The following is a 14,819-nucleotide window of genomic DNA, read 5'->3' as shown; positions in this document are numbered from 1 at the left end:
CTCTGGAAGTGGCTCCTCAGGAAACGGAGGTTGGCTGTCACTGTGGGCACCAAGGTGGAAGGGAAAATGGGTGTTAAATGTGTGGAACCAAAGTAAATAGGGGGTAAGAGAGGAGTTTCTTGAGAGTACACAAGGATGGATATAAAACATGCAATATTACACCATAACATATAGGAGATGACAGACTGATAATGTAAACCATAATGTAAAACATAGGATAACTAAAAATGTAAAGAACTGTGTATCCTAAAGTATGCACCATAATGTAAGCACAGATGTCACCTTGTTAGAAAGCTAATGTCTCAGACTCTGTACATCACTTTAAGTAAATATGATATGAATAGGGCGTAAGAGTATCACTGTGGAAGGGAAAAGGTTTTCTGGTGGATGTGTGGGAGTGCTGTATATTATATATATACATTGCTGTGGTCTAGGACTCCTGTGAAGAAAAGCTGAATAATTAGGGGGGGGAAAAAAAAAAGAAAAAGATAGGATGTGGAATTTTTTCAAGTCAACATTCTTTATCTAAGTTCTTTATCTAACTTTATCCAAGTTCTTTATCTATCCTTTAAGCTCATCGCTATATGCCATTCCCTAGTAAGGGACCATGAAATTATATTGGGCTTCAAATTTCGGGGAGTTCTGGATCACAGAGTGTTTCAACAATGGCAATGGAGGGATACTGGTATGGGATACCAATGACAGGTGATATATGGCTGACAGGGAGCTGTACAGAACATATGTCCAGGGTGCATGGTAATGTTTGGATATACTCATAGTGGCAACAATTAAAAACCACAGCAGGGGGGGTACTGGGTTCCTGGCCAGTGGTGCTCTGTCATGGTCCCTAGGGGAGCAGCGACAGTCTCCCAGGTACAGTGGCGGGGACCGGGAGGGAGTGAGGGTTCAACAGTGAGCCCCTGATGCTAATGACTATGCTTGTGAGCTGATAAACCTAAAATAAGAACAAGGCCTAGAGCAACATTGTGCCTGGGAGTTTCCTCCTGTCAGCCTTCATGTTACTCAAATGTGGCCAGTCTCGAAGCCAAACTCAGCATGTAAATGCAATGCCTTCCCCCCAGCGTGGGACATGACACCCGGGGATGAGCCTCCCTGGCACCGAGGGACCACTATCAACTACCAACTGATGATGCAACTGGAAAATGACCTTATATGGAAGGTTCAATGCGGATCAGCAGAATATCCATGTCTACATAAAATACCATGACTTTAAAATGCTGTTTGACCTAAAGTAAGGGGGAAATGGAAAGGACAAATGAGTTTATATGGCTACGAGTTTCTAAAAAAGAGTCTGGAGGCTGGCAGAAGGATTGCCCTCATGCACAACTGAGCAGAGTCAGAGAGACAGATAAAGCAGATACAACCCCCAGATATTGGTTCCTTTGAGGGCTAAAGAGACCCATGGGAGTTATGGTCATGGCCAATGGGGTTAACTACCAGGGCAGATGGCCCCTCTTTGGAAATGGTGTTTATGTGTGATGAATCTGGACTCAAATGGGATCTCCCTTCATAAGACTTTCATGCTAATGTGCTGGAGGTGCAGTTAATGTTGGGGTTTAAGATATATTTAGGGGATTTGAATCTCTGGACTGACGATGTGATAGCCAGGTCCTGAGCCTCAACAGACTCCAGCACCTACAATCTGATCTATTGAACTTACCACACTCAGCTAAGATGGAGTTGAAGAAGGACAACCACCACACCATGGAGCCTAGAGTGATTACAACTGAAAATGGGAGGATTGCATCCAGCATCCATGTGGAATCTGAGCCTCCTCTTGACATAGAGGTGCAATCGACACAACCAATCCAATGCCCACATAGAAGAGGTGGCATTGGATTGGGAAAAGTGGACATGGTGGACGATGGGTATGGGGAAAGGCAGGAAGAGATGAGAGGTGGAGGCATCTTTGGGACATGGAGCTGCCTTGGATGGTGCTTCAGAGGTAATCACCGGACATTGTAAATCCTCACAGGGCCCACTGGATGGAATGGAGGAGAGTATGGGCCATGATGTGAACCATTGTCTATGAGGTGCAGAGGTGCCCAAAGATGTACTTACCAAATCCAATGGATGTGTTATGATGATGGGAACGGTTGTTGGTGGGGGGGGGGAGAGGGGGGGTGGGGGGTGGGGTTGAATGGGACCTCACATATATATTTTTAATGTAATATTATTACAAAGTCAATAAAAATAAATAAAGAAAGAAAGAAAGAAAGAAAAAAAAAAGGGAAAATAGGAAATATTTTAGCCTTAGGACTAATTTTTTCTTTTTAGCATTTAAGTAGTTGAGGTAAAATGGAAAGATTTCAGAAAAGAATAGTGCCTTTCTAAGTGAGCAGATTTTCTTTAAACAAAATTATAGTTTTTTAAAAGCCCATATGTAAACTTTTTGCAATGTTTTTATGTTTAAAAAGAGTTATGTGTTCCACACCTTCTGTTATTAAAGATTACTCTTGTGATTTAAAAAAAATCAATGGCAAAAATAAGGATGTTTTCAGGCAAAAAATAAATAAATAAATAAAATAGAAGGAGAGACAAAATAGAGGAAAGGACAAAAAAATTTAATAGCTATTTGGAATCAATAAAAAGGTGTCAAAGAAGCATTCTAGAACAGAATATCTGAAATTAAAAACTCAATAGATGGCTATAACAACAGACCAGACCCATAAGAAAACAGCAGGAATTAACAGGAACACAGATCAATAAAAAATACCCAAACTGAAATACAGAAAGGATAAAACAAAGAATAATAATAACCAAAAAAAGGAGAGAAAATGTTATAACCAAGAACAGCCTATGGAGACATGACAACTAAATGTAACATATCTTGGATGGGTTCTTGAAACAGAAAAAGGACATTAGGTAACAATAAGGAAATCTGAATAATATGGACTTTAGCTAATAACAGTGTATCCATATTGGTTCAATAAGTGTGACAATTTATCATAACAATATAAGATATTAATAATGGAAACTAGCTAGGGGATATATGAGAACTGTGTGTGGTGTATCTGCAATTTTACTATAAATCAAAAACTATTCTAAAATTAAAAGTTTAGTAAAATAAAAGTAAAAAAATGATACTTCATTACATTTTAATTTCCTACTTACATTATTTTCCTTTGTTTTTCTTTTGGTTAAAATGTAGTCTTGCTTTTTTGTTTTACACCCTGATGGTATACTTTATATAGTTCTTTTCATAATTCAGACATTTAATAAAAGATTATCTCTTTTTAAAAAAAGGATTAGCACATAGGAAATCTATGAGACTCACTCAAAAGGTCTAACATACATGCAACTGAAGTCTCAAAAAAGGGGAGAGAATGAAAACAAAGAATATTTGAAGAAATAAATGTTGCATATTTTCCTAGTGGATGCATAGATTCAAGATGATCTCAAACCATAAGCAAGAAAACCATATCCAGAATTCTCTTTTCAAACTACAGAGAACTCAAGGGGGAAGGGATTTAAGCCGGGAGGCCTGGTTCCCAGGACTCTAGAGCACTTGGCCTGACGACCACGAGGGGCAGTGGGAATGGACTTGGGCTGGTGACAGGGGGATTCCTCGCTTCCAGGTGGTAAGTCTCCTCCTACTCTCTGTAAGGACTTCTGGTCAGCCAAGGGCTGGGCTGAGGGCCGAGCAAGTCAGGACTGCAAACCAGGCTTATTTAGTTCACTCAGTCCTGGCAATGCTTAAAATGAGTCACTTCAGGGAAATGGACTTTGGCCCAGTGGTTAGGGCGTCGGTCTACCACATGGGAGGCCCGCGGTTCAAGCTGTGTGCAGCTGGCCCATGCACAGTGCTGATGCGCGCAAGGAGTGCCCTGCCACACAGGGGTGTCCCCCACATAGGGGAGCCCCACGCACGCGAGGAGTGCACCCATAAGGAGAGCCGCCCAGCGCGAAGGAGGGAGCAGCCTGCCGAGTAATTGGCGCCGCCCACACTTCCCTGCCGTTGCCGCTGATGACAACAGAAGCGGACAAAGAAACAAGACGCAGCAAAAAGACACAGAAAACAGACAACCGGGGGAGGGGAGGGGAATTAAATAAATAAAAATAAATAAATCTTTAAAAAAAAAAAAATGAGTCACTTCACATGTATCTCCAGGCCCGTGGCTTCTCCTGGGGAAGTCAGCAACTTTCACAGTGCTTCTCGCCATGGCTCCCAGGGGTCAGTGGAGGGCCACAGGGGCAGCCCGCTTTGCTGAAAAGTCAGGTTTTTCCCGACTCACGTTTTATCCCTTCTCTATTAACAGCAAAGCGCAACAGAACACATGAGAGGCCGCTTTTTTCCTCAAGGCTTCTAGTCACAGATGTCCTAAGTTGAGGCCAGAGCATGGCACTTGTTCCTTGTTCTTGGCCTCATTACTCACAAGTGCCTCTGTCTAGCATGCGTTGCTTTATTAAAAGCAAAGGATGTGGAAGAAACCTAGAGGTTTCTGGACACAAAAGGAAGACCCCAGGTGAGGAAGAACTGAGAATTGGAAGAAGACTCTAAGAGTTACGTCAGTGAGTGTTCCTGGGAGCCCTGAGCTGCTTCCTTCTGCTACAGCCCCTGGGGGGTATATCTGCAGGGTGGGGTCACGACAGAAGTCCTGCAGGAATCTGCAGGGAGGCCAGTAAACCAAGTGAGTTGTACAGAACTTCTGCCTAAGATCCTGGGCTAGAAGAGCCTCACCTGCTTAGGGCAAATACAGCTGAGTGGAGATGGCTGCAGGGCACTGAAGGTCAAGAGAAGGCCTGGTTAGTTTACCATCACCACCCCACCTCAGCTTCCCAGGGCTGCAGAGGGTTGTAGGAGTGGGTAACAATTCCCCATTGCTTTGGAATGGCAAACCTCCTGCAAAGAGAATTAGCAGGCCTGGAATGGGCCTTTTTGGGGAAGAGAAGATGAATAGAAACCAAGCTGTTAACACCTAAAGGTTGGGGGTGGGGGAGGATATGGGACCTGAGAAGTTTTCGGCAATGACGGGAGTGGGGATGGGTGCAAGTGAGCAAAGACCAGGGGTTACAGCTCTCGGTGGAGATCTGCAGGAGTGTGTGTGGATAATTATCCAGAAGCTCTTCCCTAAAGTCAGAACAATAACCCCCTAGTAATTTAGACTATCCTGAGGGAGTAGAGAGGAAATGGGGAGAGGAAGGGAGAGAAACTGAAGTCAGTGAATATTAACCCAAAGAGACATAGTCCCAAACTATAATAACCAAGATTATCTCCTGCCAGAAGCAGCCATTGGAGCTTGGAAATTACAGAAAAGTAGTTTTACCTTCTTAATAGGTGACAATACTGCTTAAACTCTGCACCTGAATCTGAGTGAGGGCTTTGTTTCCTCACAATGCAGTGCCTTAGAATGGGTAGCTGACCAATAAAAATCCACCAAGTTCATTTGAAGTTAGTATCACACTTGCCCCCTGCAAGATATCTGGGTCTTGGCACGATTGGCGTTTTTGGCTACAGAGTTCCGAGGGGCTGTGCTATACGTCACTTACCAGCATCCCTGGACCCCACCTGTTAGACGCCAGTAGTAGTCTCCCCCACCAGTTGCAGCAACTAATTATGTCTTCAGCTATTGCCACGTGTGCCCTGGGGGTGGGGAGCAAAATAGCCCTCAGTCTAGAATCCCTAGGCTAAGGCTATTTCCTCTCCCACTTGTGGAGTCTTTGAAAAGCGCTGAGCTGACCGCCAATGGATTGCTAATTAACAATTGCAGCCATTTCCAGTTCTGTCAGGCCCCAAAAGACTCAAGGAGAGCAGGAGCCTTAATTAGGCAAAGCCCATCTTTTCTTTCTTAACACCCAGAGAAAGGCTGGAGGGAACCAAGTGGTCCTGCTGACCAGCACCTTTGAAAGACAGTGTAGGATGACCCTTGGTTCTTAAAGTCAGCCTGAGAATGATGTGGGCTATGGGTGGCAGGCTCTTTGTCTCTTCAGAGATAACCTAAACTATCTGTGACTTGTGGGTGTGGGATGATAAAAGGCTGCAGTCCTGCCCTTGGTGAGCAGGAAACAGTTTAACAATGCAAGGTCTATACACTTTAAGTATTCAGGGGAAATGCAAACCAAATATGCTAAAAGCTTATCAAATGCCTGAGGTCTATGCTAAAAGCTTACCTAAGATGTGGAAATATATGCTAATTCAAGCCTATTGAGAACTGAAGCAAAAGGACCATTTGGACTTTCCTCTCTGTATAAAAGGGACTAAAAAATCTTGTTCTGGGCTGGGGATTGAAACATAAAATTCCCGAGTCAGGCCGGCCATCAATAAACCATTTTTCCTTCTCAAAATCATTCCTGAGTCCTGGCCTCTCTATACTCAAATAATTGAACTTCTCTCAAATTCTACAACAAGAATACTAGGCATGGAATAAACTAATGACTCTATTTGGCAGCTTGGTAAGTTCCTGTTTTATCTTCGCCAGAGCTTTACACATCTTGAAAGTCAGGCTAGAAGGCACTCCACAATGGGTCTATTCTTCCAGGTAGGAAACTCAACTTTGGAGTTGCTCAACTTGCACTGACTTTTCTCTTGCTCAGGAAAATCCTCTTGGAGTGATGACTGTACATGGACCTTGGGTCATATTGTGGAATTTGTACTAGTGATTAAAAAAAACAGTACTTCCCTCCTGAGCTCTCCTAGCTGGCTTCAAATTCTTGTTTCCTGCCAGCACTTCAATCCTCTGAGAGTTTCTTGAGCAAGATGAATGAGACACCAGCCTGTGTCTAGACCCTGACTAAAACTTTGAAGAGATTCTTATTCATACCACCAAGTCCACTTATTTTGGCCAAAATGCCAGTCCTGCGGTGCTTTTGCTTTCAACAACCAGCAGCCTTTCCTGACAGACCCCGGACTTCAGAGGCCCCAAATATGGATTGTGAAGAGGTTAATACCAGTGAATAGCACTGAAGTGAATTCTTAAAAAGGAATGGGGAAGAACAGTCTTGATAGAAGGTAGGTCTCTAGGTTCTCTGGGTTCTTGCCAATGGAGGCTGGGTGAGGAGAACCTCTCCTAGGAGAGGGGAAGGAATATGTCTCATCTCTCTGCCCACCTCCACAGGTTCCAACTACAGCATTGAGCAAGTCAAGGAGCCAAGTCATCAGAAAAATGGAATTCTCTAGAAAAGAAGTCCATCATCAGGACCATATAATAAAGCTTCTAGAGAGCACATGTTCTGCATATTAGCCATCCAGCCTAAGGTTTGGGATTTAAGAGTATACTGAAGTATGAGGAGAAACAATAGGAACTCGGTCAGTGGTTCCTCTATTGTGAGGATTGCTCATTTTGTCAGAATCGACTTGTCTGAAACCAAGAATTTGCTCTAAACAATCTTAAGGAACCCTATTATCTTGATAGGGAACGGAGGTTACTGTTAGCACTTCCTTTGAAAGATTGGAGTTTCCAAAGATCAATTGTCCTTAGACCCATTTTGAGTGCAGCACACATGGGCCCAATCACACTTTCTATGGGTGCTGGGCAAAGGGAACTGAGATAACATGAAACTCCTGCTGCTTGCTGTGTTCACGTCTTCTCTGACCCAGGGGGCTCACGTCTTCTGCCAGCATCCATGAAAATGTGGCAGGCTAACTTGCTGCCAGTAGGATAGAAATCTCAGACCCTCCAATTATTGAAAACGTCGGCATTAAGAGTAGAAGGCTGGCCGAGACATGGCTTTTGGCAAGAGAAAGGACGAAGACCCTTGGCAGGGGTGTAGGGATAGGAGAAGTGGGTAGCCCTGGGATCTGGCAGGGAATACTTCTGCCGAAATGGTGGGGAGGTAAGATTCCCACAGGCCTGTCAGTGAGACTGAGAGGTGAGGCAGGATTGAGACAAGCAGCCCAAATGGTGCTTTTGGTAGTGGTTGTCCCTCCTCTCAGTAGGAGGAAGGAGTCCCCAAAACTGATACAGGGTTTGGAGTGAACCAGAAGGGCTCGGTTGGGCCATAAGCAGCTGCTGGGATGCTGAGACAAAGCAAACATGCCTTGCCTGCTGGCATGGAGCCCTCTTCTCCCTTCACCCCTCCGTTCTTCCTTTCTCCTTGACTTCCCCCCCCCCCCCCCCATTTCAGACACTTTAAGGAAAAAGCTGAGTATGCGGGGGAACTTTGGGTAGGGAAGAACAATAGCTCTGTTGGATAAAGACATACATCGCCATCCTACTCAGTCTTGTGCAGGAAGGGGTGCTTGGATAGGGTTTTGGGGGAGTTCACACTGGAGCAGGGGAGAGGGAACAAATTGACTGAATGGGTTCATCTGAGTGAATTCAATATTGCTGTTTTGTGTGAAGCCGGCACTCAACCACTGAGCCACATTGGCTTCCCTGCATTGGTTTTCTCACTTATTTGCTTGTTTTGTTTTTGTTTCCTTTAGGAGGCACTGGGATCCAAACCCAGGACCTCCCGTGCGGGAGGCAGGAGTTCAACTTTTTGTGCCACATCAGCTCCCTCAATATGCTGTTTTTGTTGTGTCTATACTTAAACCTACCAGGAATTGATGATATGCTTGTATTTCTCCATCCAATGAGAACCAGAGGGGATTATCCCATTTGGAAGAACCGCATGTAAGAGGAGCTAGTGGGACAAACTCCACTGCCATTGGGCACCGGTGGATGGATCAGGATGTAGCATGAGAACCTCTACCCTCTGATGTGCAAAGTTATCACTATATGAATGTGTTTGTTGGCAAGTCAAAAGCCTCAGTCATCATGATTCAGCAGGTGTGGCTGTTAAACGCTGAAAATTTGGGGACTGTATGCCAATCAAAGTTTCTTAGGATTATGTGGGTGAGTTAAGGACTTGCTATCTTCTTGACAATCAAGGACAAAATGCTGTCTTCGCCCTTCCTGCCCCCCCCCCCAAAAAAAAATAACCCTAGCACCTTACTGGACTCTAGGCATTAAAAACAAAATGAGTGTTTGCTAAATGGAGCCACTGGTAAAGGGAGGCCGCCTCCACTTAGAGATGCCCTTGGGTATCGGACCCGTGGCTCTCTGAAAAAGCTACCAAGTACACCCCTTTTGGAAATCAGCCATTGGCTAGCTGCTGGGCTTTTCTTGAAATGAAATACCTGACCTGTAGAGGTCTTTACTCTCCATCTTGAAATTCCTGTTTTGGGGTGGACCAAATTGGACTCAAGATTAATAAAGAGAGAAGCCTTGCACAGGAATAGAAATGGTAGATTCAAGGACACAGCTGTCCTGACTCCAACGGCATCTTGGCTTAACGTGGGAAAAAATAGCTGTAGTCCCTCTGGGGAAAACTATGTTCCCACTCATCAGGGCCCTGTTCAGCCTTCCTGGGCCTGACTCAAAAATGGTTTAACTAAACTGAAATACCAGATGGTGTCTTCTGGGATGATATATATGTTCAGCCTCAGTACCAGTCAAACAGATCTGAAATGGACATAGTTGGCCTGCACATGGGTTATAATTCTGAGTCACTGGGCTATTGCCAGTGGCCTATGGTTTGTTCTACTTGGAAAACTAGTGTGGTGGATTAAAGATGTCCTGTGTTTGTTGATCTGCTGCTTATGTAGATGCCCATGGCAAAGATTGGTTTATACAGATTGGACTCAAGTTGCTGGTTGGACCCAGCTGTTTTTGTGTGTTTTTTTTTTTTCTTAAAGATTTATTTTTATTTGCTTTTTCCTTTATTTATACCTCCTCCCCCAGATGGTTCGCTCATCTGTCTGCTCATTATTTATTTGCCTTCTCCAGGAGGCCCCGAGAACAGAACCTGGGACTTCCCACATAAGAGGCAAGTGCCCAAGAAGCTGAGCCACACCCACTCTCTGTGCACTGCGGAGACTGCTAGCTTGTGGCCTCTGCTCTGTTACAGCTGGAGGTGGCGTCTGCCCCTCTCCTTTTTGGAGGCCCTGGGACCCAAACCTGGGACCTCCCATGTGGCAGGCAGGTATCCAAGTGGCTGAGCCACATCCACTTCCAAGCCAGCTGTTTTTGATGCAGAAACTACTCCTGTGTACAGACTTGTGACTCCTGCCAGAAGCTGACGGGTTTGTCCCGTGATAAAGGAGGCCACCGCAAGCAGGTCAGACTCTCAGACCTTTGCTCACCATTACCACTCTTTTAAGTTACTGTTTCATCAACTCTGAGCCATACTGCTGTGGCCCTTGAAGCTAAACTGTCATGTGTTCAGCTTTCCAGATGACTTGCAGTCTGATAATGTGACTTATAAGCTAAGCAACAGTGGGCTGATAGTCTGACTTCACCTCTATTTCTGCCTGGACTAAACAGCTTAAAGTAGTTGAGGCACTGAATGCAGCTGTCCCCAGAAAGGGGATCACCTCGACTGCTTCCCGAGTAACAGCCAGGGTGAGAGGGATGGCGATCCTGAGCCCTCTTGGGCACGGTGTGCCTTTGTTCCCCTAACAGTAACTCCAGGCTTACCTGTCAGCTCATCTTCTGGGTGGCAACCTGGGGGACTCAAAATTTAAGATTAATCCTTCTTCTCGTATACCTGGCCCTTTCAGATGAAAGGTCTGGAGGGTGAGTATAAAAGTGAAGTTACAGCTATTAGAATGGGCTGCCCAAGTTTTGTGGCAGTGGAGGTGTTGGGGGAGTTAGACCTTGGGAGGTGTTCGGGGGAGAGGGCCATTATGACCTTTTCTTTCAGAACTTCCCCTGGAGCCTTGTTTCAGAAAGTTGACACTTGGTGTGGCTTTCTTAAACTTTTGTAAGAAACTTAAGAGATAATGGGTTTGCCCTCCTTTGCCCGACATACCAGAGACCTAGCTGGTATTGTGCTCATATTGGGCTGACTCTCCTCAGAGTCCTGCGTCAGCCCTGTGGCAAACCAAGACCGGACCAGAAATGGGTTGGCTCTTATAGTGGGAATGTTATTTACGGTAAAAGCTTACAGTTCTAAGGCAGTGAAATGCCAAATCAAGGTACCATCAGAGGTACTTTCTCAGCAAAGTCAGCAGCCACGTTGTGATGCAAGATGGTGGGCGATCTCTTGCCAGGTCTCCACCTTCCCCTCCAGGCTCACCAGCTTTTGGAGCCCAGCTCCTGGAGTTCAGCTGTAGCAACCAGCCATAGGGCTTGTCTCTTTCCTGCCTCCTCTGTCTTGCCAGCTCAGCTTTCTTCCTAGTTCAGCTGGGAGCTATCAGGCCTATGGCAGGGCTAGTCTCCTGAAACTTGAGCTGCTCCCTGGACCCAATCCCTCGAAGGCCTCTTTCTGTGCCTCGATGCTCTGGTAGTTTGACTCCAGGACCTGTCAGCCCTCAGGGCTTCTTTTCCCTGCAGACTTCCCTTACAGGGCAGGATCAATATGGCGGCGCCTTCTCTGTTCATATCAGACCCAGCAAGAAGGTGGAGACCCAAGCTGGTTCATGCCTCACTGATGTAATCCAATCAAAATGTCCCATTTCCACCAGAATGGATTAATTTAAAAATATAATCCTCTTTGGGGATTTATAAAAGAACTTCAAACTATTACATGCCCCAAATGAGAACTAGGTAGAAGGCTAGTCATTATCAGTCTGTGAGCTAATGTAGGGCCCACTTTTCAGGGTCCTATAATAGTTTTCTTTGAAATTCTGTCTTGACATGGCTAGGAGGGCTTGTTGGTTCCCCTTCATGAGCAGCTGTATTAAGTTTACACCCCAATTACTTGCCTTTCAGGACCACTCTGGGCCCATCCTCATCACCCTGGGGTCAGATACCAACCAATCAGCTCTAGGCCCCAGAATTCATGGAATCATTCAAATTAGTCAAGTGCCCACAACCTAGCTAACACTACCTTGTTGGTTATCCTTTAGCTGCCTTCTGTGATCTCCCTGGATGCAACCCTCCATGTGGCCTTGTGTAGAAGCCTTCTCATTTGGAGTTATAAGACTTCTGCCTTTCCGCACTCCAAGTCCTTATGTCCCACCAATTTAAAAACCTATAGCCATACCTAATATCTTCTTTATTGGGTTAATACAGAAACTTACACAGACACCTGGTTCTCCATGGTAGACATTGAGAGCGTGAAGGATTTGTTCAGTTGGAACCGTGAGGGCATAGCTGAGGTTAACACTGCAGGTTGGTCTAATTCTGCTTAGAATACAAACTGAGCAGATTTGGCCTTGGCTCCTCTTACTCAGTGGCTGACCGTGTGGCCAGGACAGAATGGAAACAAGGGATAAATATTGGGGAGGGCAATCCCTAACAGCATTTCTGCACATCTTGTGACAGCTTATGTCCTGGAATATCTTAAGAATGCCTGTATGGCAAACAGCCTGTAACAGGGCAGGATACAGATCCTGGTCTGTTACTGACCAGGATAAAGATAATGCCTCAGCATTGCTATTTGAATTCCCAAGGGCATCTCAAACTTCACATTGAAATCTGAACTCTAGTTCTTCATTCCTAAATCTGCAACTCCTGCAGTTCTCCTTTTCAGTTAATGTCAACTTCATTTTTCCCCCAGTTGCCATGGCCAAAAACATTCTTTCTATCTCATGCTAGATGTCCTATCCATCAGGAAATCCTGTTGGCTTGCCTTCAAAATGTATCCAGAAACGTGCCACTTCTCACTGCTTCTACTACCCTCACCTGGAATGTCTCTCCAGGCTTGTGAGGAGGAGACGGTGAAGTGGGTTTCAAGCCCACCATTTTGGGTGTTCCTTTGCCTCGCAGTCTGCTGGGCTGGATTCTCAGTTCCCTGGGCCTGTACCTTGTGCCCTCCCAGACTACTGCGCTAAGGCTCTGTCTACTTCTTGACTTCCCCCAGCCCCTGCAGAGGCTACACTTCCAGCTTTCTCTAGGTGCTAAGGCAGCTCTCAGAGGTGTGCTTCCCAAATTCCAAAACCTTGTTCAACTTCTCTGCTGGTCCTCTCTGTCTTTGAGGGATTCTGCCCCCATTTCCCTTTCCTCCTCCCCAATCTTCAATTCATCTTGGCAGGGTTTCAGAAGAGATTCAGCATGTATCCAGTGTACTGTGTTTAACTGGGAGTCCAAGTGGTAATTCCTTGAATACTAGCCTTACAGAGTACCTGGCTGACTGTGTATTTCCTTCATGCTAACTTCAAGCGCTTTAGATTTAAATGTATTGCTTCACCAGCCCTGTCTCCAAAGCCCAAGGGGCATTGCTGGAACGTTAAAGTTAACTGTTAGACGTGTTGAGAGAGTGTCCTAACAAGGTGAAGGACTTTGAAGATGGAGCTGTTTCTAATGGAGAAAACATCTAAAAACCATCTGGATGTAGAACGCGATTTACCAGTAAGCGTGTGCTTTGCATTAGCCCGGTCTCTTAACAACATAGTCCTCTTTAGCATTGTGCTTTTAGTCTACAAATTTAAAAGTGTGTTTTGAACATCAAGAACATGACTTCCTACTGCATGTGGTGTACTGGTGTTGAATAAAACATGTTTCTGCTTAAGTCCACTTGAGTCAAGTTCAGAGTGTAGAAGTATAAAATACTTAACATCTTTCCAGAACAAGTCCTTGTACTTATCTTAGTTTACTGGCCAATTTATGACAGCAATAAAGAAATAGATTTTATTTTAGAACAGGATAGGAACCCCTAGAATGAACATTGTAGAACTTCTAAATTAATGAGAGAAAAAAAAAAGGATTATGAAAAACCATGATCAAATCATCCATTCTAAGAAACAGGAAGAGTGAAGAGTAAACAGTAAAAATAGGAAGCAAGTTGTAAAAATCAGTTAAAGAGGAGCCAGCTGACCTTTCCTATTACTAAATGGGCTGTCAGTGGGTTAAAAAGCATAGCTGTGATTTTTAGAGTGATGTAACGAAAGGCAAAGAGATTAAGAGGAAATCAAAACAAAATAGGTAAGCAATGTTATTTGACAAATTTAAGGAAGGTCAAGGTTGTTAAAAGCATTAAGAGGACAAAGGATTTTAGATAATTACTTGGGGCTTAAATTGAAAATATGGCAGTGAAACTTGGCCTACATTAGCCAACTGCAAAGCAAAGCAAAACATCTCCCAAAACACAGAACGATTTTAGTGGGATTGTTGAAAATACCTCATAAAAATGACCAGACTATTTAGTGGGCAAAAAAAAATTCTTTTTTGGAAAGAAATTGCAGTCCTAGATCTATAGAGAACTACACAAGGCGTTTACAATGCAAAGAATGTAGATTCAGTGGAACGTACAAAACAGGACATAAAACCCCATGTCCTTTTCTGATCAATAAAATAAAAAATATGATCGATGACAAATTCTTAATTACTTGAACAGAGTATGAAATTAAATGCCTGGATCAAACAGGAAGTCAAAATAATTTAAGGCACACTGTAAAATATCAAAAAGGGAATATTTTGTACCAAAAGAAAAAATTTAAGCTGCGTTCTGGAGGCATATGTTAGCTTTAATGCCTTTCGTATTTTAAAGAGTGAAAAAAAATGAACCAAAAGTTAATTTCAACATTTTGGGAGGAACAAAACAGGACAGAAATAGTAATACTTACTGAACACATACAAATCACCTGTTTTACGTGCATTAATGCTTAGAGCAACCACCTGCGGTGGGTGCTCTCATTATCCCATTTTATAAATGAGGTAACTGAAGTTCAGGGAGGGTATTTTCCCCAGGGCCACACTCAGACACTGACAAAGCTGGGATTGAAACCCAGGCAGTTGCTTCCGAGCCCATAATCTTAACTACCACACTAGACACCCTTCTTCACATAAAAGCTGAAATTAGACTACAAACAAAATTGAACCAATAAAGCCAAAATCTGGCTCTTTGAAAGAGTAGTGAAATATATAAATTCCTGGTATGCTTGGCAGAGATAGCAGAGAGTAAAAATGTGATTGAAAATAAGAAAGGCAATT

The 14,819-nt window shown here is 44.1% G+C and overlaps 1 protein-coding gene across 1 annotated transcript in view; it reads right to left on the bottom strand.

Moving 5' to 3' along the window:
* The window catches only part of LOC105744900 (zinc finger protein 420-like), a gene marked incomplete at its 5' end in the record, with an annotated part of 115,312 nt that overhangs the window by 47,049 nt on the left and 53,444 nt on the right, over positions 1-14,819 (bottom strand). The window contains 1 exon segment of the mRNA XM_071216537.1: positions 8,968-8,981. Within this exon segment, the coding sequence (XP_071072638.1) occupies positions 8,968-8,981 (14 nt within the window).

This window comes from Dasypus novemcinctus, chromosome 8 (assembly GCF_030445035.2).
Source record: "Dasypus novemcinctus isolate mDasNov1 chromosome 8, mDasNov1.1.hap2, whole genome shotgun sequence".
Taxonomy (NCBI): domain Eukaryota; kingdom Metazoa; phylum Chordata; class Mammalia; order Cingulata; family Dasypodidae; genus Dasypus; species Dasypus novemcinctus.
Note: the sequence above shows the minus strand (reverse complement) of the source record. Positions and strands in the feature narration are given on the sequence as shown.